The 27,194-nt window shown below is 39.4% G+C and overlaps 1 protein-coding gene and 1 pseudogene across 2 annotated transcripts in view; both read right to left on the bottom strand.

The window, feature by feature from the left end:
• Nucleotides 1–1,088: 1,088 nt before the first annotated feature.
• Bag4 (BAG cochaperone 4) overlaps nucleotides 1,089–27,194 on the bottom strand; it is a 41,241-nt gene continuing 15,135 nt past the window's right edge. For both annotated transcript variants that reach the window (XM_003462877.5, XM_063239835.1), the window contains 3 exons: nucleotides 7,212–7,466; nucleotides 6,205–6,459; nucleotides 1,089–5,288 (listed from right to left, as the gene is read on the bottom strand). In XM_003462877.5, the coding sequence (XP_003462925.2) occupies nucleotides 4,803–5,288; nucleotides 6,205–6,459; nucleotides 7,212–7,466 (996 nt within the window). In that variant the 3' untranslated portion in view covers nucleotides 1,089–4,802. The remainder of the gene's footprint in view (nucleotides 5,289–6,204; nucleotides 6,460–7,211; nucleotides 7,467–27,194) is intronic.
• LOC134473938 (DCN1-like protein 1) lies at nucleotides 24,687–27,187 on the bottom strand (annotated as a pseudogene).

Genomic DNA, 27,194 nt, shown 5'->3' with positions numbered 1-27,194 from the left:
CAGCCGCTCGGAGGCTGAGGTAGGACGATCATAAGTTCCAGGCCAACCTGGGCAAACTTAGCAAGAATCTGTCTCAAAAAACAAAAGGTGATTATGTGGCAAATATCCCTGGGTTTGATCCACAAGGGATACTGAGAAGAGCTATGGAGACAAAAAAGTAAAGACAAAAATAAGCAGAATTTTTTGGAAGGAATTTTGAATTTCCAGTACAATTAAATCACACTGTAAAAAAACACAACTAAGAACAGACATCTGAGAAATACTAACATGATCAAGATGGAGACTTTAAATGCAAGAAAGAAGCAACTTTGGAAATTTATTATACAGAAAGACAAAATATCAAAAAATCATCATTAATATCCTCAGAGATGTAAGATACTACAACCACAAAAAAAAAAAAAAAAAAAAAAAGGTAAAACCCCACCGGGGTGGAGGTGCTTGCCTCAAATCCTACCACTGGAAGGCTGAAGCAGGAGGATCACCCAGCCTAGGCAATTTAGCAAGATCCTGATTCAAAGTAAGAGATAAAAAAAAAGAGACTAGGGATGTGCCTCAGTGCAAAGCTCCTGGCTTCAGTCCGCAGAATGCTACAAAAAAGGAAAAAAAAATTAAAATACAATAAGAGAAACATAAAAAGCTGACAAGGTGACACACACTTGTGATCCCAGCACTCAGAAGGCTGATGCATGAGGGTCCCCTGGTGCCCAAGGACAGTCTTAACTACACAGCGATATCCTGCCTCAAAAGGACAAAGACACACCAGGGATGGTGTGGAATCCCAGCAGTTGGGAGGCTGAACCCAGAGCGTTGCCACAATTCTGAGGCCAGCCTGGACTCCTCAGTGAGACCCCATTCCAAAAATAAAGGATGATGTGTCCATGAAGAAAAACTCCAGGGTCACAGTCTGCATCAGGAACACACCAGATCTCTTGTGAGAAAGTTCCAGGATAGACATCTTAAAGAGGTGGACACAACAGGTAACAGAGCACCTTAAGAGAAGATGCAGACCGCTAATAGAGGGTATGTGGTCCAATCAGTCATAAGTACCTAAGCAAACAAAAGGAAGACAAATGACTAATTACGAGGAATATAGTTACTCAGGAAATGAAATCACAGTTTATTACTTGGCAGAGCTCTGGTTAACATTTACAGAGAGATTACTACATAACCATACTGAGGCGTAGGGAAGAGGAGGAGGGCAGGCTGCGATGTGTGAGTAGTAGGGGCCAAGAGATAAACCCCAATTTCTCATCCGCCACATAAAAAATCAGAAAAAAAGGCTTAAAATTGATAGGTAAAGAAAAAGCAACGTAATTGTACTATTTAAAAATATCAAAATATATTTTTAAATGTGTTGCACATTTGAAACTGGTTGTCTTCAAAACAAGAAAAATAAGTGTGGGAATCAGAAAAATTCTGCTTTCACAGACTTGACTGGTTACTTGTAACTTGCATGAATTATGGTAAACTCACAACGTTTAAGAAAAAAGTGCCCTCAACTCTACATTTCCTCAACATATTTTTTAAAATGCCAATTAATCTATATTATTCAATTTTTTAAAAAAAATATGCTTAAACAGTATTATCTACATTAATCAGCTGGAGACCTGCTCTCCAACCTCACTTCTTAGAGCATTAAAAGAATTCTGCACCAGTACATGGACACAAGCATAATCCATGCCATAGATGCCCCACTGCAGCTGACTCTTTTAAAGGTTTATACTGATGTTTGTATTTGGGACAACTGTGGCTTACTATAAAGAAAACATAGCTGTGTTGATCATGCTAGGTCTGGGTAACTTTATTTAAGATTTTGACAAAAATGACCCCCTAAATAATATAAATTTAGGCAATTTTTCAAAGTCCAAATGTGAAATTTGAAAAAAAATTTTTTTTAAATTTCACTCTAAAGTCAACACCAAGTGAAAAGTTAAAACAATTCTACAAATCATAAATATTATTTTCCTTCTTAAAGTCCTTCTATTTTCTGAGACAGGTTACCAACTCAGTTCTTTGATACTTGCATTTAGAATCATTTTAACATAGTATACATCTTTAAATTTTAAATTTGTACCTATCCTGAATATCTTACTATAACTAAAAATATAAACCTAGTTGTGATGACTCTCCCTTACAGAATTCCAGTTATTAAATATAGAAGAAATGAGAAAAGGAGAAAATCACCAATCGACTATCACAGTAGTAGCTGCTACAAGCAAGGTCTGCCAGTGGATAGTACACAAGGAAGTGGCAAAGGGTGAAGCCGAAACAGGACATTTGCATAGTCTCAAGGGATTTCTAGCAAATGTTTACTAATTACAAAGGAGAACAGTGATATATAGTAGAGAATCCTAGCAGACACCACCTTAGCATAATGACTGGTTTCACAACACCAGAAATACAGCCCATTAGGACAAACTGTCACAGACCAGAGACGTGACAAGGGAAGGCGAGATTAGGCCCTGGAATGGATCCTGCAACGATAAGGGAACATTAGTAAAAAGCCTAATAAAATCTCTACTTTTAACTCTCTAGTTAGCAGTGTTGTATTGTAGCAAGGTCAGTTTCTTAATTTAACGAGTGCTCAAAGGCTGATGTAAAATGCACATAAGGAAAAGGTCAATGACGAGTATATAGGAACTCTATTGTACAACTTTTCTGTAAGTCTAAAATCATACTAAAAGCTTTAAAAATAACTTTAAAAAGATACACATATCTATGTATGTTTTTGCATAACATATACATTTGTACATACATATTTATATATATATCAAGACTTCATGAAAATTGGCATGTTGGGCATTTAGTAATTTAAAGGGCCTCATAGGTAACTTAGATTTAAGTTTCTCTCTCTTCTAAAGTTTCAGCCTGAAGTCTAATTTTCTAATTTTCATAGAAAAACTTAAAAATATTCCTATATGAGCTCAAAAATAAAAATTCTAGAATAAAATTATCACCCTATTATTCAGCAAAATTCACTTATCCCCCTATAATTCCAGCAATCAAGAGACTGAGGCAGAAAGATTGAGTTTGAAACCAGCCTGGGCTCCATAGTGAGTTCAAGGCCAACTTGAACTATATAGCGAGACCCCATCTAAAAAAAAAACCAAAACCACCTCCCAAGCATAAGATCCAATCAACATTCTTACATTTCTTCTCATCATCTAATATGTTTTTACTGGTTTGGTTCTATTTTGAATAGAGGAGAGGACTAATAGATTTAGTATAGCCAAGAGGCCTGGCACCTAGGTGAAAGAAAAATTATCACTTGGGTATCTTATTAAGAAACAGCTGTTTTTCTGAAAGCAGACAGTATAGATCTGAGCCCACTTTAGATGTAAAAGGTAAGTGCTTTTCCTAAGTCTTCTCTGTATGATGGAATAGCATTACCCAAGTGATGCCATCTGAGACTCTTCAATATCCTTTTCTGAAATTTGGCTCAAAAATGACTATTATTAATAGCAATTAGCATCTTTTTATGAAACAGGCAATTCTGTCTATGAAATTTACTCTACAAAGTAAACATCAAATCTACCTTTAAAAGAAGAAAATAATTTCCCACTCTAGCTATGGCTGATTCATTCCCTGAGCATGAATCTCCTACTGTACTCATTTTTAAGTATAAACTGAGCTGAAATCTGCCCATAGGATCTTCACTGATGAAACTAACAGCTGAAAGGGAGAACAGTATCATCAAATGATCATATTTATTACTTTTTGCAGTCATTTCTCTCACTGCAGCATTTGTTTTCAATCTATACCCTAAGATTATCTATAGAAGCAGCAATAGTAATATTTTGTTAAAAAAAATAAAGGTAATTTAAAAGTGTATCTTTATCAAAATACACTGACATTTCTATGTCAATGCTATTTCCAAATGTGCCTTTTATGTGCTATGAAAAGTAGAAAGGCTAACCAGGCATGGTGGTACATGCCTTTATCTCAGCTACTTGGGAGGCTGAGGCAGGAGAACTTCAAGTTAGAAGCCAACCTGGGCAACTCAGCAAGACCCTAACTCAAAAATAAAAAGAGCCAGGGGATGTAGCTCAGTGGCAAGAGCTTGCCTAGTGTGCACTGGGTTTACTCCCCAATACTAATTTTAAAAAGGAGGAAGAAAAGTAAAAATGCTAAGAATTCTAACCCTAGCTATAAAAAAAAAGACAGTTTATCTTAGGAAGTCACTACACATTACAATATTCAAGCTGTGAAAGGGTACAAATTCATTTAGAATTGCCAAGACAGTCTCTTGATAATTCAACATATTATTACAAAATGGTACCAAGAAGTAGAGAATAATACTGTATTTGTGAACTGCAAATAACAAAACAAAACAGAGGTCAAAGAAGGCTAAAGTCTAAGCTGTAATTTACACATGAAGTGCTCAGCTCAAAGCAGTCACAATGTACAAAAATGTGACAAGTTAGTCATATGTTCACAAAAACAGAACATGTTTGTCTCAGATTATATCCAGTTTCCTCTCCTCGCTTCCTAATAACCTGTCACTATTTTTCCTTCCTGATGATAAGAAGCAGCTTGCAAATATCTAAACTTCCTTGAGAAGTGAGTCTACTTGGCAGTACAGGCAATTCCATAGTCTCCTATTACATTCATTCGTCTGAAAACTGAAAAGACTCATAAATGAAATGTTCTTCTATTTCTTTGCCAGTTTTTCAAATTTCAGATCAAAGGAAGGTTGGAATGTATTGCTTCTTGACATCAACAGGCATTTCAAAACATCTGTAACTAACCAAAATCAAAGAGTTCTTTGGCCAAGTAATGGCTTCCAATTCATTCTAATCCTCTCATAATCCTTTTTTTTCTAATTTCTCCAGTATGGCTTGGATCTTGCAAACAGCCTCTTTCCTGGCCTGCCGGACAGAGGCCTGGCCCCCCGTTTCCACAGAATCTAGTTCCAAAAGTTCCTTTGTTAGCATTTCTTCCAGAAGCCAGTATGCTTTGTCTGTCTTTTTACCTACAAACTCTTCTACCTCTTGCTCAAGATACTGGACCTTCTCCAGTACATGTACGATTTTTTTAATGCTTGGAGGAGTACTTTCACTGGGAGGCAAACGCTCTTCAGGGAGGTGATCCTGCCGCTCTGGGCTGCAGGGCTGCTCACTGGCGGTGCTGCCGTAGAGCTGGGGCTCCGCGCTGTACTGCACCTGGGACTCCAAAGGCTCCGAGTGGTTGCTATTCACGGTGCCTCCGGACTCGTACTGATGGACACTGCACCCAAAGCTGTGCCGGCTCATGCCTTGATCAGACAGGCTGTAGGTATAGGAGGCATCCTGGGAACAGAAGAGAAAAGAGTGGGGGCAGTTTAAGTGAGAATCCACCAACATCACATCTGTGAGTCCACATCCTTCCCCTGACCAGGAGGACGTGTGAAAATCAGATTCCTCACCGATAAACCCGGACTCCCTCTTCAGTTACCTGAGGGAACCCGACAGGAGTCTCCTGTCATGGAAAAGGCAGAGAATTCCAACAATGGCTGCCACCTGCCCCGAGGCAGGTCGGCATCATGAACACCTCACAATCTGTCTACCGCCTCACAATCCAGCCAGCGACTTTGAGGGTAAGAGTCAAGCACTCTTCTCCTACCAGTCAAACCCTTCCGACAGACCAGGAGAAGGAGCGCAACTCGTAGCAGTTGATGTCTGAGCCTGCGGTTTAATTTAAAATTAGAATGTATATGCTGATACTGTCAATATTACACATGGATTTTGTCTTCTGTCTACAAATAGAGGTAGTAAAATACAGTCTTTGATTGTATTTAATAGTCAAACTGTATCACAGAAAACAGAAAAAGCATGTTTCTGTCTGTTAAAAAAAAAAAAAAGAATGTAAGCCAGATGTGTTGGCACACACCTGTAATCTTAGCACTCAGGAAGCTGAGGCAGGAGGATTACCACAACTTCGAAGGCAACTTAGGCCACACAATGAAAATACAGTGAGTTCAAGGCCAGCCTGAACTACACAGTAAAATCTTGTTTTAAAACAAATAATACAGATGTGAATTTGAAACATTTCCTAAAAATAAAGTGTGAGCATGGGGGAAAGGGAGGTAGAATAAGGCTGAGATAAAGCGATAGGTAATAATCACCAACTTTTCACAGCTAGCCCCATTTTACATAGACCAGTGCAGAGAAGTTCCATCCTGTGCTTTCTAACTCGCAGCACGAAAGGAATGACAGCATCACCTGCCTTGGGCTGCTGGGGTGGAGGTGAAGGAGGTAGCTGAGGAGAGCCACTGCTGGGCCACGGCGAAGTACTTTCGGTCAGGTAGAGACTCCCCGGCGGTGCTGAAGGCGCGGCGGAAGGCCAGGGATAATGGGTGTCCATCCCGTAAGTGCCAGCAGCAGCCCAGGCGTCCTCCTGGGGTCGTCCAGTTGCTCCTGACTGTGGAACACTGCGATTACTGTCCCCATAGGGGTAATGGGGCACTGTCACTCCAGGGTTCTAAATCAAGAGGAAGAAATAGCTTGTCACTGCTTCCAAGCTTAAAGAAGGAATGACATCATTCTAGGACAGGCAAGGTCTGAGATGCCAGTAAAATAACTTCTCCATGTCTGAAGAAACCTGGTTCCAAAGATAACCAGGCTCAGATTTGATGACAAACTCGGGGGAGCAAAGTGTACAAATTCAATAGATGGCACACACAGAAGAGTCCCACTGATGGCCCACATACTACAAGAAAGCAAAAATAAAGACATCTTAGAACTCTTCTTGAAATGAACAGAGAAATAAACATGGTTCCATTCACAGAATACTTAAAAACATAAATCTAACAACTTTAAAAGGTTCATTTTATTTTAAAAACTTTACAATTCTGACATCTGTAAAATGTCTTCAGCCAAAATACAGTTACTGGAATAGATGCAACAAAAAGTATCAATATAAAAGCTGTCCCTGCCAGCCAGTCATGAGTGGTGGCACACACCTGTAATCCTAGCACTCAGGATGCTGAACCAGGAGGATCCCTGCAAGTTTGAGACCAGCCTGGATACATAGTGAGTTCAAGGCAAGCCTGAGCTACACATAGCGAGACCCTGTCTCAAAACAACAACAACAAAAGTTGTCCTTGCCTCCACTGCTGAAGAAACATCTCTGAACACCTAAAGCATAGCACTGGTATAAACAAACATAGCTCCACTGTTTACAATTCAAGAGGCAAAGGCTCTGAATCCCCCCCCCCCCAGAAACCTACTCACCTGTGAAGCAGGATATCCTGGCACCTGTGTCCTGAGTGGTGGGGCTTCATTCGGACAGTCCTGCTGTGGATACACCCACCGAGAGACCGGGCTTGGACTGCTGCCCACTGCACGGTAAGCGCCCGGAACGTCGGTGGAATAACTGGTCTGACTGTAGCTCGGTGCATAATAAGCCCCCGAGTAGGAGGCAGTATTTGCCCCTGGACCCGGAGGATACGGTGAACCATACGCTCCATTTGCATAAGAATTCAAACTCTGAAAAAAAGCAAAAGGAGGAGAAAAAAAGATAATGGATAGAGGAGCTAAAGAGCCATATGCCCTGCCTTCATGCCTAACCTTGAAAACTTTGGGAAGAAAGAAATCAGTAATGAAGAGATGAAGTACTTTCACAAGCTTGAAAGCATTCTTTCTCTCCCCAACGTAAACCCCATGCTACACACTGAACTCATGCACAGTCCAAAGTGTAGCAATGGAAGAGTAAGGAGGGACAGAACGGTGGATGATCTGAGCGCAGGGTTTTCCGCAAACCTGAATGATGGGTGATCTGAAAGCAGGGCTTTCCGCAAATCTTTCCCTAAGGGAACCTAGCATTCCACCCACAGCTTAGGGAGAGGATCCGGACAGTCATGGGAGAATGGCCGGAGAAAGTGCCATGCTACTGGGGCAGGTCCAGCTCTGCTGTAGGTTCCCTTTGTCAGGGAAATGAAGACAATGTGCTGATCTTGCAGAGTTGTCATGACAATTAACTGAGATGACATAAATCTCTGGTACACAGTATGCTCAATAAATTGTAATGATTTACATTATCACTGTGGCCAGTGCCATTAGAGCGGGATGGAGGGCGAACCCAGGTCTGACTGTGAAGTCCATGCTTTTCATGCTGTATCACTACCCTGCTCCCGCATGACACTAGCACCATCAACGGTGACCAATTCCTCATATACCGCTTACTGTGCACGTTTTGTTGTGTTGTTCTGCAGGGCTGGGGCTTGAACCAAGAGCCTTATATACACTAGGCAAGTGCTCTACCTCTGAGCTACATCCCAGGCCTGTCACTTTCCCATCAGCTATCCAGATTCAGAACCCTCAGTTTAATACAACAAGAATAAAGCTAAACCCTCAATTTAATGATTGTCTTAATGTTTTCTATTCGTTTCAAATTTACCTTTTAAAAACAGTAAAAACAAAGGGCCAGGGATATAATTCAGGGGCACAGCACCTGTCTGGCAAGCATGAGGTTGTGAGTTCAATTCCCAGTACAAAAAAAAAGTGAAAACAAAGAACCAAGGTTTCTTGTCCTCTGTCTCAAAATAACAGTGTTTCTCACTTTAGGTTCAAAGACAGAAGCGGCCAGAGTTCCCTGCAGGGCCAGCTACAATGAAAGCCAGCAACACTATCTAAGCAGGAGGGCAATGAGCCCCTTTTTGTTAAAGCTCCTAAGGCTTCTAAGGGGCTGGAAGATTTTCACCCTGAACTAAGAGGTCCTTCATAGAACACCATGTGACTTTTTGTACTATAATTCAATTCCCTAAGAAAATGAACCAACTAGAGAAAAAGTCATCAGTATGAAGTTGTTCATCGCAGCATTATTTATAATCACATGAAAGTGTGAACAACTTAATGTCCTATAATAATGGAATGATTATGCAGAATAGGGCCTACTCATTTCAGAACTTTATTGAGCCTTAAAAGTTTACTGTTGGAACTGACCAGATGGTATTAATGGTACTAATTCTTTTTAGGTTTTTTTTTTTTCCTTTTAAGTTATTTGGTATTTAAGTTGTAATGGTATTGTGTTTTTAAAATGACCTTTTTCATTTTTTGTTTTTTGAGACAAGGTCTTGCTGTGTAATTCAGGCTGGCCTTGAACTCACTATGTATGAGCCCAACTGGCCTCAAATTTGGGGTAATCTTGCTGTCTCAGCCTCCTGAGTGCTGAGATTAAAGGTATGGGCTATCATCCCTGGCTTCAAATGACTATCTTTTGTAGATACACACTTAGATTTATTTACAAGTCATATAATAGGATATCCAGAATCTGCTTCAAAACACTCCAAGAAACATTCCAAAGATGAGTATCAGATTGTCAAATACTGATACTCAGGGAGGCTGAGACAGAATCTCACCACTGTTTTTGGAAGTTCTCGTTAATGTTAAGGAAAGAGTCAGGTGTGGTGACACCTGAGTATAATCCCAGAACTTGGGAGGCTGAGGCAGGATGCTCACTGCAAACTCAAGGCCAGCCTGGGCTACCCTAGTGAATTTAAGGCTGGCCTAAAATATATAATGAGACTCTGTTTCAAAAAAAAAAAAAAAAAAAAAAAAACCAAAAAACAATTTTTAAAATAAAATGAAAGAGTTCCTGTTATTATACCAATGAAAAGAGCACATAATAAATAAAATGTTAAATAGAAAAGAATAAAGTTGTGAATACGTGATTGAAAAACGCTAAAGTGTTCCAAAATAGTAATATGTTAAGATAGCACAAGTAGGGTGTTTCTATTCCTTTCTTTACTTTCTAAATATTTAACAAAGTTTTGTAACTTTTTTATAGTTTAAAAAAAGCTTATACTATATAATTCAGGTGTGATGGCATATGATTATAATCCCAGCTACTTGAAGCTAAAGTAGCAGGATCGTAAATTCAAAGACAGCCTGAACAACGTATTGAGTCTCAAATACAGTAATTTTTTTGTCGTCATGTTTTGCAGGACTGGCAAGTGAACCCAGAGTTTTCCCACTGACATAAATTCCCAGCACACGCCCCCCCCCCTTTGAGACAGGGTCTAAATAAGTTGCTAAATTGTCCAGCTGGGCTCAAATTTGTGATCCTCCAGCCTCAGCTTCCTAGTATGCTGGGATTACAGGCCTGTGCCAATATGCTTGCCTTAAAATAGTAATTATTTGAAAGAGCTGGGAATGTAGCATGGTATTCCTTGGGTTCAATCTCTAGTACCACCACCACCAAAAAAATGGTTACATGAAACCCCAGGTTTGCCTGTGGGCTCTGCTAGGACTCTCTGTACTTCTATTGTATCCAAGGAAATCCTGTGCCTAAGAAACGAGAAGTTATAATTTTGAATTTGTCAGTTGATATACCAACATAAGAAATCTGACACTGAGTAAATATATGAATTAAATAAAATCTTTAACACCCTATTTATCTGAACTCCCATAAAAGCCTCATTCTGAATTCCAGAAATTAAGAGACAGCACTCTTAAATTCAGCCTAATTACAATTGCTGCTCTTCATTCTAGAAGAAATGCAGCATATTTAAGTTGACAGTCAAAAGTCCAACAAACTAGGGATGGTGGTGCACAAGCCTACAGTCTCAGTTGGGAGGCTGAGGGCAGAGGATCTCCGTAACTTTGAGGCTAGCCTGAGCTCCCTAAGCAAGTTTACTATATAGTGAGACCCCGTCTGAAGCCCTTCCCCACCCTGTGCAAAGAAAGGCTAACAGAAGTCCTTCTAAATATCACACTACACACCATTTCACTGCACAGCTTGGAATATCCTTTCCAAACGTTGTTTCACAGTTCATGGGCCACTATGTAGATATGGAATCCAAAATGGAGAACAAGTGGTCAGGTCTCTCATCCGAAGAGTCACCACTGGTAGGTTTCCTGCCCATCTGATAGAGAACAGAGACTTGGGCCAAGCAAAAATGGCTTCCTCCAGCACTCTTGGAAAATAGAAAGACGTACCACAATACTCCAAGGCTTCTTAATAATCAGCAGTCAACATCAACTTGAATGTCACTGACACCCATTTTTGGAAATACCAGGTCTCGTCACCCACCAACTGCTTTCTCATGCAGTATCCCTACTCAGCTCCTGGTATGACTCAATTCTCCCTTAAAGCACGTTTTAAAATACTCTAAGTTCAACCAATGTCTTTTTGGACCACAGGTTGCTAATGTAGAGCTGCAAGTCTTCAGTTGTCTATGGGAGCGTTTCTGCCCCCAGGCATGCAGGATTGTGTCCTAACTGCGGAAAGCCAACAGTGTCTTCCCCATCAGAGAGCCTCACGCACACAGCACACAGCCGGTCTCTCCGCGGCACAAGGCAGAGGGGAGAGCAGCCTGCAGCTCCCACCCAGGCTGAGCAAGGAGATCTCAGACTTGAAGCTGGCTGGGAAACAGTGAGAGCTGCCTCAGAACAGGAAAAGAGAGAAAAAGAAATGAAGAAGAGGAGGGAAAGGGAGAGAGAGTGTAGGAAGGAGGAGTCGGGGAGACAAGAAGGTGGGACAGGGAAGAAGCTTCATAGCAGCAACTGTGTTCATGACCAGTGAGAGGACTTCGCACCAACACAACCATCCCTAGAAAACCTGCGTGCTCACCACACAAATTCCTTTTTGGTTTTGACTCCTCATGAGTTCATCCCTACCTTCCTTCCCAAATAACCACCATGTGGAAAGCTGCAACATGCACATTTACAAAAGAACATGGAATCACAAGAACATGCATTAGCCTTGCACTTGCTGAAGATGTTTGCAAGGGTGACCAGGGATTGACAGTTCAGAAATGTCTCCAAGACGCTCAGAAAAAAATGCAAGAGGCCAGGCATGGTGGTGCCTGCAATCCAGAACTCGGGACACAGGCAAAAGGAGCACCGTGAGTTCAAGGCCCAACTGAACTACAGAGAGAGACGCTGCCTGAAGAAAAGAAAAATAATTACACATTCTTGGTTTATTAGAATTTTTTTAAGAGCTTCAAGATTAGAAAATTCATCAAAAAGAAGAATCACATGACAAAAAGGAAGCAGGAAGGCAAATGAGTAACATCATTTCATTTTCTAAAAGGTAAATCAGAAAAAAAAGTAAATCGGGCCAGGAATGTAGAGCAGTGGCACAGCACCTGTCTGGCAAACGTGAGGTCTTAAGTTTGATTCCTGATACCAAAAAAAAAAAAAGTAAACCAGTCATTGTGCAAACCACTGCAAGTGTCTGTCTCACTCAGGACAGTGATGCTTAATGTCCGTGCCATGCTTCACCAGAAAAAATGCATGTGCTAATTCCAAATGGAATGTGTCTAGAAACCTCTGGACTATTTTAAAATTCAACAGCTTGTATGCTGTATCCACAGGTTCTCTCACATTATTGTTGTAGCTTTTAAGTCATTACTAATTTCTGATTGAATCTTTAACATATGAATATGTAATATACAAATGTAATAAATTTTACCCAAGGGGGAAAATGTTATAAGAAAAAAACAACCTTTATGAGTAAGATCACTCAGTGAAATGAGAGAAATTAATGCCACCGAGGTGGTTTAAGACACGAAGGGACTCTGTCCCTCAGGCTCTCTCCAAACTCCACATTCAACCAATACGCAGTCCCGCTGTCCTTTTGGCAGAAACTGACAAATTAATCCTAAAAGTCATATGGAAATGCAGAAGATTCAGGATAGGCAAAATAATCTTGAAAAAGATGAAAGCTGGTGGCTTCACATTTTGTAATTTCAAAATTTGCTACAGGGCTGGGGATATAACTCAGTGGCACAGCGCCTATCTGGCAAGCGCAAGGCCTGAGTTTGATTCCCAGTACCATCCAATTTTTTTTTTTTTTTTTTTTTTTTTTTGCTACAAAGCTGCAATAATGAAAAAATTTTGATACTGGCTTAAAGACAGACTTGATTTCCATTCTATAGATCAATGGAATGAACCTGAGTGTTGAGGTATAAAATCTTTAAACTTATGGTCAACTGATTTTCAACAAAGGTACTAAGATAATACAATGGAGGATGAACTTCCTGAAACAGATCTGCTGAGATAAACAGTCATGAACATGCATAAAAACGACACTGAGCTAGAAGTGACAGCCCATGCTTATAATTGTAGCTGCCTGGGAAGCCGAGGCAGAAGGATGGCAGGTGCAAGGCTCACCTGGGCATCTCAGTGAAAGCTTGTCTCAAAGTAATTAAAAGGGTTATGGATGTAGCTCAGGGCTCCCTAGGTTCAATCCCAGTACCCCCCCCCTCACACTTACACAAGTTGGATCCTGCTTTATAACACAACTCAAAAAGAATTGTTAGATGTAAATATAAAAACCGAACCAGTTGTGTTTTAATTTTTATTTTAAAGGGGGTAAAATTAAACACAACAAAACAGAACAAAGTAGGACATAAGAAAGCAATGTAAGAGATATAAATTTCAAGGCTAGATGACCTGAAATCTTCACTATCATATTGTCTCTTGTTTTCTTTCAAATAGTTGTCCATATCTTTACATACAGAGAATTCATACAAAACGACATGGTATAAAACTGATCTGAACTGAATGAGGAAGGCTTGTAGGTCTTCAAAACCAGACAATAGGGAAATCCCTAATGGCTGTCGTAGAGTCTCTCATTCTCTTCCAAACAGCTGTCCATACTTTCATGTATACTGAAATTCAACAAAACAAAACAGGCAAGGGGGAGGGGTTGCTTGGTTTCCAGGTGCTCCAGGTCCCAGCATGACGTGGGTCCCAGTAAACACTGGTGGCTCCCGTCCTCGGCCACCAGAGCCTGTGTTTTGTTTTTTTTTGAGACAGGGTTTCACTATGAAGTCCAGGCTAGTCCTGAACTCACTATGGGGTCCAGGCTTGTCTCAAAATGACAGTGACCCCCCTGCCTCAGTCTCCCACGTACTAGGATTACAGGTATGTGCTACCATGCCATGTTAGCTAATTTTTAAAGTCTCAGAAAAAATTGAAATAAGTATTTGTGACCTTGAGTTAGTCAAAACTTTAGATATAATGCCAAAAAAAGAGCATCAGAGAAAAAATAGACAAATTATACTTTAGTAGCACAATTAAAAATTTTTATTCTTCAAAGAACACCATCAGGAAAGTGAAAAAACAATCCACAGAATGCAAGAAACTATGTATATGCAAATCATATCTAATTAGAGACTTGTATGTAATTTACAAGGAATGCTTAAAATATATTACAAGATAACTTAATTTTGGGCCAATGATATAGCTCGGCACACTTGCCAGCACCTGCCTGGCAAAAACAAGGTCCTGAGTTTGATTGAGAGCCAAAAAAAAAAAAAAAAGCCAAAATAACAAAATTTTAATATAGGCAAAGGATCTGAATAGGCATTTCTGTAAACAAGATAAACAAACCAGGCATGGTGGTGCACACCTATTCCCAGCACTTGGGGGGCTGAGGCAAAAGGATTATAGCAAGTTCAAGGCCACCTAAACTATCTTCAACACTAGCCTAAACTACATAGCAAGACCTTGATTCAAAAAACCAAAAAGCAAATAATAAATAAGATATACAAATGACAGAAGGCTGAGGTAGGAGGACCATTAGGAGGCTGAGGCAAGAGGATCGTTGCAAGTTCGAGACTAGTCTAGGCTACAAAGTGGGCCCAAGGCCAAGCTGAACTGCATAGCGAGACCCTGTCTCAAAAAGACAAAAAACAAACAAACAAAAAAGGTATACAAATAACTAATAAATACATGAAAAGATGCTTAACATCATTAGTCATCAGGAACTGCAAATCAAACGTGCTTCACATCCACTAAGATATCTATATTAAAAAGAAACACAAAGTAACAAGTATTGATCAAGATATAGAAGAAATGATGTATAAAATTTATTTGTTCCTCAAATTTTTAACATTGGGTTAATAACGTCCTTATAATTCCACTTCAAAGACCTAAGAAAACCAAACACAGATTTGCACAGAAACACTTGCACATGACTCCTTACAGCAACACTGCACATAACAACTGAATAGGAAAAAAACCTAAATTTCTACCAGTTGATGGTACATCTACAAAATGCAGTTTTTGTTGTTGGTGGTGGTTTGTTTTTGTTTTGTTTTGTTTTGTTTTATTGAGACAGACTCTCACTGTGTAGTTCAGCCTGGCTTTGAATTCACTTTGCACCCAGGCTGAACTCAGAGATCCTCCTGCCTCTGACTCCCAAGTGTTGAGGTTACCAGCACATCCTACACGCCTGGCTTGGATGGATGTTATTCAGTCAGAGAAGGACTGAAATATATTCAATGAGTAAACCTTGAAAACATTTTGCTAAAAACCAGAACAAAAGGCTATACGAGTATATGAACAATATAAAATGTCAAAAACAAGGGCCCAGGATTTAGCTTAGTGCTACAAGTGCTTGCCTGGCAGGCATGAGGTTGAGAGTTCAATCCCTGGTTGCAAGAACAAAAAAAGAAAAAAAAAATTGTCTGTTAAAAAAAAGGCCAAATTGGATAAATTTACCGAGATTGAAGTAGAGGCTGCTGTGAGTAGGGAAGAAGGGAGGAGGTGGTAAGGTGTTTCTGTGAGGAGCAGCAGAACGTTCTAGCATGAGATGACACAACCATCACACAGCTTTGTGAGCATACTGAGTCACTGGATGGGGCTGCAGAAGTAACTGCGGATAGTGCTGCACCTAGAGCATGTGAATTCCTGCGTTGGATCCTGAGCACAGCAAGAAAAAATAACCACTAAAGCACGGGCCTTTTTCCTACCAGTGCTGGAATGAAACCCAGGGCCTTGCCATGCTGAGCAAAACCCTACCACTCTGTTACACTCCCAGCCCCAAACTGTACTGTCAGAGGGAGGATAGTACTGTAGGGAGCCAAGTGGCAAGCACGAAACACTTAAACATAAACAATTCCCACTTCTCTACTTCACTCCCAGAAATGAGGATGACACAAACAAAACACAAATGTACCAGAAACAAATGATCTCTTGTTTACTTTGGTTTCCATTTCCTAGGATCAGCCTCATCCTACAGTTAATATGTATGTTATAAAAAAGCAATTTAGGAGATTTAGCTCAGGGGCATAAGTGCCTGCCTTGCAAGCACGCAGTCGTGAGTTCAATCCCCGGTACCGATAAAAAGGGAAAAGACAAAAAAAAAAAAAAAAAGCAATTTAGGCATGGTGGCACAAACCTGTAATCCCAGCACTTGGCAGGCTGAGGCAGGAGGACCACCCTAAGAGGCCCACCTGGGCTCTATAGTGAGTTCAAGGCCAGCCTAATTTACAAGGCCTATCCTGTCTCAACACTGCCTACCGCCCCCCACCCCCGCTAGAAAAGGTGTGTAAGAAAGCAACTACATGGCTGGGGGTTGGGCACCGGGACTTGGCCTCAGTTATAAAGACTTGTCTAAAAAAAAAAAAAAAAGACTTGTCTAGCATATACTAGGCCTCAGGTCCAATCTCTAATCCCACCAAAAATAAAAAATTAGCTTAAAAAATTAACAAACCAGCTGGGCATGGTGGCTCATGCCTGTAATCCCACCACTCAGGAGGCTGAGGCAGGAGGACTGTTGAGAGTTGGAGACCAGCCTGGGCTACAAAGTGAGCTCAAGGCCAGCCTGAACTGCCTAGCGAGACACTGTCTCAAAAAGACAAAAAAAAAAAAAAAAATTAAAAACACAGCAATTCCTTTTATAATTTCCTTAAATACCTAAATAAATATTCATCTAACTTTAATAGATGGCTCAAAACCAATCTTAGAAAAAAATCAATCTTAAAATTAATCACCAAATCAAGGAGCTAAAAAAATAGAACAGATTTTTTAAACAATTATTCAGATACTTAAATGTATTTCCAGTCAGGTATGCTGGTGTACAACCCTGTGATCCCTACACCCTGGGAGAATGAGTCAGGAGGTTCACAAGTTCAAACCCAGCCTAGGTAATTTACTGAACTCTTATCTCAAGAAATAAAAGGCCAGGCATGCAGCTCAGTGAGAATGCTTTGAGTTCATCCTCTAAGACCAAAAAAAGAAAAAAGGAAAAACAAAAGGCTGGGGATATAGCTCAGTACAAAAGCAATCCTCTATTACAAAAAAAAAAGTGTTTCCATCATTTGTCTCTGACAGGGGACATAGTAATAACAGTGCCTACCTGGCAAGCACAAGGTCCTGAATTCGATTCCTGGTATTCCTACACACTAAAAAAGCATTATTTGTCTCTATATCGCTGGTAAATTTATTTTGCCAGAGATTGAACTCATGCTTGCCAGGCAGGCGCTTACACCATGAACTAAATCCCTGGCCCTCACTGGTAAATTTAAACATAATTAAAGCATATATTTGACTACTTGAAATTCTTCAGGGAAACTGTATTAGTATACTATATTTTAAAATTTAATTCTACAAAGAACTTTAGTTTATAGAGTTCTAACAGATCTAAAATCGTATATTCATTTGAAAGCTCTTAACCTGCCAATGCCTATCATTGTTTCTGAAATGCCCATAAAAACAGAACATAAGAACATTTTTTCTTTTCAAATTCTTTTTTTTTTTTTTTGTCTTTTTTGTTTTTATCGGTACCAGGGATCGAACTCACGACTGCCTGATTGCAAGGCAGGCGCTTATGCCGCTGAGCTAAATCCCCAGCCCCTGTCTTTTCAAATTCTTATTCCTTGAATTTTTCCAGATAATGTATATGCATTGTACACAAAAATTCAAAAAATGACAAGCTGAATGTGGTGGCAAATGGCTGCTGTCCCAGCACCTGGAAGCAGGAAGGAGGGATTGCCCCAAGTTCAGGCCAGCTTGAGCTACAAAACAAGGCCCTGTCTGGGGGGGAAAAAGCAATCTTTGACACAAATAATAAATACAGCTGCTTTAAAATTATATTTACTGTACTTGACTTATAGTCCTTAAAAATAATTATTTCAAAAAAATCTGTTCCTTAAAAATCTATTCCTTTGTATAGAAATATAAAAACCAGGAGATATCCTGGGGATTTTTTAAAGTAATTAATTAATATAGTTTTTGTTTGGTGCTAGAGATTGAACTCACAAGCTCGCACTTGCCAGGGAGGTGCTGGGCCATTGCGCTATATTTCCAGACCCAAAAACAGAAGGAAATATGCCAATTATTGCTTGCTGGGACAGCAAGATCATGGGTGACTTCTAACCACACATATTAAGTTTTAAACATGTCATATAAGTTTATGGATAGATGTATAAGTAGTAATGACATAGACATACAATAATGAGTAACTTCAGGAAACGTAAAGAAGTATCAACTGGGACTTTGATTACGTTTTCTTTCTTTCTTTCTTTTTTTTGGGTTTTTGTTTTTTTTTTTTTTTTTTTTTTTTTTTTTTGAGAAAGGGTCTCTTTATGAGAGTCCGGTTGGCCTTGAGCTCACTTTGTAACCCAGGCTGGTCTCAAACTCGCAAGGACCCTCTGGTCTCAATCTCAGAGTGCTGGGATTGCAGGCATATACCACCATGCCTGGCATTCCAGCATTTGAGAGGCTGAGGCAGGACTGCTGTGAATTCAAGGCTAGCCTGAGCTACAAAGCAAATTCAAACCCAGCCTGACCTATACACAAGACCCTGTCTCAAAAAAAAATTCTAAAATTAAAAAATCTGAAACAAATGTGGCAACCCTAAAAATTGACAGCTAAATAAAAAGATGTACATATTTTCTATACTTTTTTTCTTTTCAGCCATAGTAATAGCTTTAATTCTAAGATGTCATCACAATGAACAATTTAATTTTTATGCTACATATTATATGCAAAGCTTCATGTACTCTTGTTTATAATTACACAGTAATTATAAATGTTTAGTACCAAACTGATGACAAACACTATTTTGTTGAAAAAGTCTTACATTTAAAAGAAAAACATGTAGCTGGGCGTGGTGGCGCAAGCCTGTAATCCCAGCACGCAGGAGGCTGAAGCTGGAAGATGTTGCAAGTTCGAGACCAGCCTGGGCTACAAAGTGAGCTCAAGGCCAGCCTGAACTGTATAGCAAGAGCCTGTCTCAAAAAGACCAAAAAAAAAAAAAAGAAAGAAAGTAAGAGAAATAAAAACATGTAAAACCCAAGGTACTAGGTCACAACCAATATCAGATATTTATGAAAATAACTTATATTGGGGAACAAAGGGATCTCATTTCAAAACACAGAGTACTTTAAACAATCAATCTGAAAATAATATTGTAACTCAAAATCTTTAAGACAGTATAAAAATGCAGGGCTGAGAATGTGGTTCAGTGGTAGAACTCTTGCCCTGCATGCACAAGGTACCACACACACACACACACACACACACACACACACAGTATGCATATTTCTTTTAAAAATTTTTTCATAATTTGAAATTTCTCTTTGTATTTACAAAAAGGAAACACTGGAAACAGCAAGATTCTTCTCCTTTTTCTTTTAGTAACTAATTCCAATAACCTGAATAGAAATTTTCAAGTTTTCTTTTGGTAAAATTAAATTCTTGAATTAAAAGTTATAACTGGAGTATTAATAAAATATCTCATCAATTTCAAAATTATGTAAACAAAAAGCAACTTTAGTAAGTTATTGCTTCTTGGAATCACTTTTGCATCTGCATAAACTGTACTGCTATTCTGAAATACATTCTTTTATTTTTGGTCTTTTTTTTTTTTTTTCGTTTTTATCGGTACCAGGGATGGAACTCACGACTGCCTGCTTGCAAGGCAAGCGCTTATTCCGTTGAGCTAAATCCCCAGCCCTAATACATTCCTTTATTAGTATCAATACTAGGTCTTAGACAGTGCCTGGATATACTAAGCAAAAATTCATTTCTAGTAAAGACCATTGTCATCCAAAACTGGAAGTTCAACATTTTTTAACCTTCCTTACAGATTAATTGCTTTCTTACAATTCTTTCTTTTCAATTGCTTTCTTTTTTTTTTGGTCTTTTTCATTTTTATCGGTACCAGGGATCAAACTCACGACTGCCTGCTTGCAAGGCAGGTGCTTACGCCGCTGAGCTAAATCTCCAGCCCTTCAATTGCTTCTCACAATTAATTACTTTCTTTTTTCTTTTTCTTTTTTTTTTTTTTTTTGTCTTTTTCCTTTTTATTGGTACCAGAGATCGAACTCACGACTGCCTGCTTACAAGGCAGGCGCTTATGCCTCTGAGCTAAATCCCCAGCCCCTACAATTAATTACTTTCTTAAACATTAGCTTAGCGGTGTAAGTGCCAGCCTGACAAACATGATGAGATCCCGACTTCGATCACTGGTACCAAAAAAGAAAAGAAATCAATTAAACTCTTCTTCACAAGACAGTATAAACAAAATGAGCAATTTGGCAGGAAAGTAGTTCCTGGGTCTCGTAATCAAAAAAAGGAGGGCCATGACAAACGAGGTAGCTAATGTGAATGAAACAGTAAAAAGTCTAAACAACTTACAGAAATAGAAGCCAAACTGATAGTTTTCATCAAGTATATGCTTATCTGAAAATCTCTGCTCCTAAAGTAAATACTTGGCAACCACAGTGATTAGCAGTTAAAGCAATTTCAACAAAATAAAGACATCAAAAATGGGCTACTTAGCCAGATGTGGTGGTCCAAGCCTGTAACCAGAAGCACTCAGAAGGCTAAAGCAGGAGGATCATTGGGAGTTCAAAACCAACCTGGACTACAAACTGAGCTCAAGGCTGGCCTGAACTGCTTAGCAAGATCTTGTCTCAAAAGGCCAAAAAAAGGGGCTACTTGTCTGAAAGATAAGTACCTGCATTATACAAATTGAATTTTATGGCTCATCACAAGCACTTTCAAAATTTAAATCACACTATCTTTTTTTTGGGGGGGTACTTTTGAGACTGCATCTCGCTATGTAGCCCAGGCTGACCTCAAACTTACCTCGAACCTCCTGAGTGCTGGGATTACAAGCGTGTGGCACCTTGCCCGCCCATACTATCCTTTTATAAATTAAGAGAATTTCAATTGTGTTCCATAGTGTGATGACTAAAAAGCCAAAACAAGAAAAACCTTCACACCTAAATTTAGGATATTTTACTGTTTACCAGTTAAAATATTCAATACAAATTGAATAGTTTAACTTGATAAGTATATAAGCATTAATGAAATCCAATTATGTAGTGCATAATGTAGATAAGAGTAGAATTAAGATTATGTGAACATTTGCTAAATAAAAGCTCCCTATAGTATCATTACATTTACACATGGGTAAGGTACGTGTAGAATAATTCTGTGGAATCTTTCTGAACTTGAGAGTATAGTACTGAGTGTGGTGGCATGCGCCTGTAATTCCAGCACTCGGGAAGCGAGACAAGAGAATCGCTGCAATTTTGAGGCCAGCCTGCAGTACAGTCAAGTCAGCCTGAACTACATAGCAAGACGCTATCGAAAGAAAGAAAAGAGAACTTTCAGGAGAACATGGCGGACAGATAGCAGATACTACGGAGGCTCTCTGAAAGGCTTGGTTCAGAAGTCAGGAAAGGTGCAGACTAAGGAGACATAAGCCGGTGGAGATATGCTCTGCTGACTCAGGAACGAACTGGGCTGAGAGAAACCAACTTGGAATGCAGTCCTGGTGCTAAAACAGGAACAGAAAAGCCTTGGTGTGGAGGCTGGACCCCACGCCGTTGGAAGCCGCGATTTGGGTTTCCCGCCGCACGGCAGCTGGCTGCCTCTACATCGGCTAGGCAAGGAGAGAGACACGAGGAAGCTCTGAGAACCGGAGTCTGCGAACGGAGTCGAAAACAGGATGGGCAGGGAGGCATACACTGACTTGTGGTGAGGTGAGTGAGAGAAACTGACACTCTACCACAGTTTGACTCCAGCGGAGGACTTTCTGGGCCCGGGCAGTCCTGCGGGAGCAGGGCGCGGTGGCAACTCCAGCCACACATCCCCCTCTCAGACGGGATTGGTGAAAAGTGCCTGGCCTGCGTGACGCTGCTGGCGGACCCAGTAGGCTGGCCCAACCCAGATCCCAGAGCCTGACGGTGGCCAGGAGGGGCGGGCCCCGCGTAGGCTGCCTGATCTGCAACTTCCTGGTGTGCTGCGGTGGGCGGGAACACCTAACCGGAGCAATTCGATCAGGCTGTGGCTGACAGGGAGAGAAGCTGGGTCTCCTATGTAAGCTTCATATATAAGGAACGGAGAATATGGGAAGAGGCAGCAACAAAGAAGGGCTCCTCGGCCCCCAATTCTGAGAAACAGGCAATAGCGGACACCGCACCAATAGACATAAAGCGCCATATAGAGAGCCTCATAGACCAATTCAGGAATGAAGTTATCAATGACCTGAAGCTAGAAGTATGCAGAATAGTTAGAGAAATGCTAAGCACCACCCAGGAAAAAACAGATGGTGGAATGGAAGAACAGAAAAAGAGGGAGAATTGTTTGATGGAGAAAACAGAGAAAGCATAAGAGTATGTGAAGCAGGTTCAAAGGGACTACCAAGAAACTAAGAAGTCTATCCAAGACTGGCATAACAGCTTGAAAGAAACTAAGGACAGACTATCTGAACTGGAGGGTAGACTTGTAATATGGGAGAATGAAATGAAAACTTCTTAAAAATAACAAAGAAACAAACAGCAATAATACAAAGACAATAAGATGATAAGAGGATCCATAACTTAAGGATTAAGAACATAAAAGAAGAAGTAGGGACACAAACAAGTGAACTACAAAAGCTACTCACAGAAATAATCCAGGAGAATTTTCCTAATTTAGCAAAAGGTAAAGATACTCAGATGTATGAGGCATACAGGACCCCAGCTACCTACAACCCAAACAGAGCAACACCCAGGCATATAATAATAAAAATTCCAGAAATTCAATACAAGAACAGAATATTAAAAGCTGTCAGACAATATGTAATCCATTAACTAGTGATTTCCTACTGTTCATTTTTCTTTCTGTAAATCTGTATAACTTGTACCCTTTCTCTACTTTTTTTTCTTTTCTCCTTAAATAAAATTAAAAAAAAAAAAGCTGTCAGAGACAAGAAACAGACCACTTACAAGGGAGCACCCATCAGAATTACAGCAGATTTCTCTGCACAAACCATCAAATTACGAAGAGCATGGGGGGAAATAATTCAAGCTTTGAAAGATAATAATCTCCAGCCAAGATTGAGATATCCTGCACAACTGTCCCTGGAAATTGATGGAAAAACAAGGTGCTTCCAGGATAAAGAGGAACTGGGGGAATTTGCAACCACCAATTCAACTCTACAGAAAGTATTGCAGGATATTCTAAAAAAAAAAAAAATACAAAGAACCCAGAAATAGTGGCGGGGAGGCCACAACGAATGGAGCAGAGAACAAAATGAAGAAGACAAACTGACAGCTACTGACAGAAAAAGAGCTCAACCGAAATGAGACAGAGAAGATTGGATGATAGGAACAGCTATTTTGGAGAAAATGACATCTTAATAGGTAATACTGATTTAGTATCATCTTGTTTTGAAGTCTCATCTAGCTTTTGTTCTTCTGTCTCCAATGGTCTAAATAGGTTGTATCTTATTGGATTTTATTATGTACGATAGTATAAGCAAAAACCTTTTAAAGACAAGGAGATTATACAGAAACCATTGTTCATTTTCTGTTAGTCGATTCTAAATACTCTGTAATGCTGTCATTCTCTTAAATGGTTTTACATTGTTTTGATATACTTAATGCTACAGTATACGAAGTTGTACTCAAGGATTTCAAGGAAAGAGTCAATATGGTAACTACTTTTGGGTCGGGATTATCTGGTGGTGAAACACTATTCTGCTTAAATGGTTATGTTTTGATCTGCGCTGTTTTGCTGTTATGCCCTCTTTTATCTCAATCTCCACTCCATTATTTACTTTTTTATTTTTATCCTTTTAATTAAGGGAAAAATAAATAAAAATAAAAATAGCAGGATATATTATAGTAACCCACTTTGACTTTCTATTATCTCGATTTGAAGCCCTGTATTACTCTCACCATCTTGTTTTTGACTGATGTTCCCCTATTCTGTTTTGCTGGATAGTATCAGGTTCGAAAGTTTAGGCATCAGCTGTGAAGATAATGAGATTCATTATAACGCCCATTCTTGTTGACTTTTATCTACTTTTGAAGACCTACAATGTCTCCAATGTTTTGGTTTTGTCGGTTTTGTTCTTTACTGTTTTGTTCAATTGTATTATAACTAATGATATAGGCAATTCTATTAGAGATAGCGGGAGGCATTATGGTAACCATTGTTGACCACCTTGTATTATGTTTTTACATTATCTATTATGTCCACCCTTTTGACTTGATCGATTCTGTTCTGTTATGTCACATTTGGTTTTACTCTCTTCCAAAAAAGCAGTAAGAACCGTGGGAGCAATGAAACCCAAAATGTGTAATAGTCATTGTACAAAAGAGAGGAAAAGAAAGTGCTCTAAACTATATAACTGCATGTATATTTAAGTATATAAGATAGAAAATGATATCACAGAGTTTTATTAGATCATTGAACAGAACTGTTTGCAGTATCATTGTTGGAATGTCCACTCTACAAGCTTTAATTTTGTGACTTGAACAATTATTTCTAAAATGGCAATATGTAATCCATTAACTAGTGATTTCCTACTGTTCATTTTTTTTCTGTAAATCTGTATAACTTGTACTTTCACTGTTTTTTTTTCTTTTCTCCTTAAATAAAATTAAAAAAAAAAAGAAAAGAAGAGAGAGAGAGAGAGAGAGAGAGAGAGAGAGAGAAAGAAAGAAAGAAAGAAAGAGAGAAAAGAAAAGAAAGAAAGAAAGAAAGAAAGGAGAAACAGACAGAGACGGGGGCAGGACTGGGGATTTAGCTCAGCAGCATAAGCGGCTGCCTGGCAAGTACAAGGTTGTGAGTTCAATCCCTGGTATCACAAAAAAAGAATAAACAAAAACAGTACTCAGAGGGAGAGGGGGGAAGGAAGGAGGGACAGGAAGAGGAAGAGGGAGAGAGACACTGAGTCTAAAACACAATAGATTTTTCAGGTAGGCACCAAGTTATCCCACAAATTTTTCATGATGGTTGTTCTGACACTTCTTTCATCAGATATTCTACTTATATCAACAATAGATGTGATTTTCCAGGAAAAAAAAATCTCTCAAAACCAAAACACCATTCTAGATCCCATACATTTAATTCTCCTGCCTCTCTCTGAATGCTAGGATTACAGGTGTGCACCACCACGCCTAGCTCAAATATATCAATCTCACTGGAAGTACTATCAGTACAATCTCTGCAACTTGCCAAAGCATACATTTAAAAATTTCTATAAATTGTTTGTGTTCATTATGCTTGATTCTTATGCCAAACTGTTTTCTGATGAAGACAGCAATGTGCAAAAGTGGAAACCTCAAAACAATCACCATAAAGCTTCAAATGGAAGCCTCTAAATGATCACCATGAAGGGGATTTAGGTCAGCAGTGTAAATGCCTGCCTGGCAAGCATGCGGTCATGAGTTCAATCCCCAGTACTCAAAAAAAAAATCACTATAAAGCCTCAAATGGAAACCTCCAAATGATCACCATAAAGCTTCGAAAACTTATGGGGGAATAAACTAGGATGGTCCGCAGATGTTAAAATGAAATTCACAACGCTGTAATTATAAAGGTGTAGAGCAGCCCAGACTAGAAGATAAGCCCAAACTACCATTAGAAGAATGAACGTGAACTATGATATGGCCAAAACGTATCCTTAAAGTTCTATCTCATCCCTCAATCTGAATGGTGAGGATCAACCTTCAGTTCAGTGCAGTGAGCCGCTGCCTGTGCAGTTTTCCACTGTATTTACTGTACAGAATATGTATATTCTAAAAGGTCCCTTTACACAGCTGTACTTTTGGTTCCACAATTTGAAGGTGTGCAAATTCCACAGTCATCAATGAGAACAGGCCACACTCCTTCCTCATCATAATGAGACATGCCATCTGCAATTATCGTACTGAAGTCTACAAGATTTCTGTATGTTTTGGTATTGATCGTTTATGATGTTCCAAGAACAATTTATTGCTTAAGTCTAAGACTTTAAATCTTCCATTAAGCATGAAGTTCCAACAGGCAATGGTCATTTCTGGATCTCATCCTTTTTGTCCTAGATTCTTTTGTGAAATTAGAAGTGAACTGGCAAAAATCCTTACACCACCCTGGATCTTTCTATTCTGGGCATTTGAGCCTTTAGCTTTTCTGTGCTGTCACATCCTTATTGTCACACTGTCCAGGAACTCCTGCTTGGAGAGCTCACAATGTGTGCTGCTCTGAACTTCCACGCAATGATCAAAACTCTACTGCTGGCTGCATCAAGTACCAGGAATTGCTGTATATCATCTATTCCAATTTTCTTTTCATCTTGAGGATGTTTGTATCTGTTGTATAGTTGTTATAACTTCTTCCTGTCCAGTGATCTGTTTACACACTCTCATAAATAAAGTTTAGGATTTTGGAAAAAATTATCTATTGCAACATCTAACTTCCAGTCATTTTGAGAAAGACAACTTACTTGGGTTTTTTATTACACTATGTGATCATTAACTGCTGAACTTTATCCTGTGATGATTTCAACCTGTTCATGTTGGTGTCTTCCAGGCCTCTCCCCTCCTCTTCCAGTTCAGCAGCAAATCTCTATACTCTTTTAGTACAAAAACAAACAAACAAACAAAAAAGTAGCCTAGGCAGGCCTTGAACTTGCTTACATAACCCCAGCTTGCCTCAAACTCATTGCGATCCTCCTTCCTTGGCCCCCCAAGTGCTGGAATCACAGGCCTACACCACCTGGGCCAGCTCAATTAAAATACTTACAACTAAATATTTATCCTGCCAGGCATGGTGGTATATGCCTGTAATCCCAGATTTGGAAGGCTGAGACAGGAGCATCACCATGCATTTGAGGTTAGACTGGGCTACAATAATTTCAGAGCCAGTTTGGATTATGTAGCTTAGATTCTGCCTCAATAAACAAAGAAACAAAAAAGTAAAAATGTCCAGGGCCTGGCATATAGCTTAGTGGTACAGCACCTACCTCACAAGTACAACGTCATAAGTTTGATTCCTAGTACTCCCAGCAAAAAACAAATAAATATATTTCTTTTTCCTAAGAATTCAAATGTACGTATTGTCTTCATACTTTCTTATGCCTGAGCTTAAAGTATTATTAAGCTGAGATTGACAAACTCATTAAATTAAAAAAAAAATCACAAAATTTCTACAGGTTCTGAAAGTAAATGAGCTCACTGAGAAAAATTTCAGAAAGCTTTCCAATTGACAATCATA

This window comes from Cavia porcellus, unplaced genomic scaffold (genome assembly GCF_034190915.1).
Source record: "Cavia porcellus strain 051 isolate PalLab524CR breed Dunkin Hartley unplaced genomic scaffold, mCavPor4.1 scaffold_29, whole genome shotgun sequence".
NCBI lineage: Eukaryota > Metazoa > Chordata > Mammalia > Rodentia > Caviidae > Cavia > Cavia porcellus.
The sequence above is the reverse complement of the archived record's forward strand: the minus strand, read 5'-3'. Positions and strand labels throughout refer to the sequence as shown.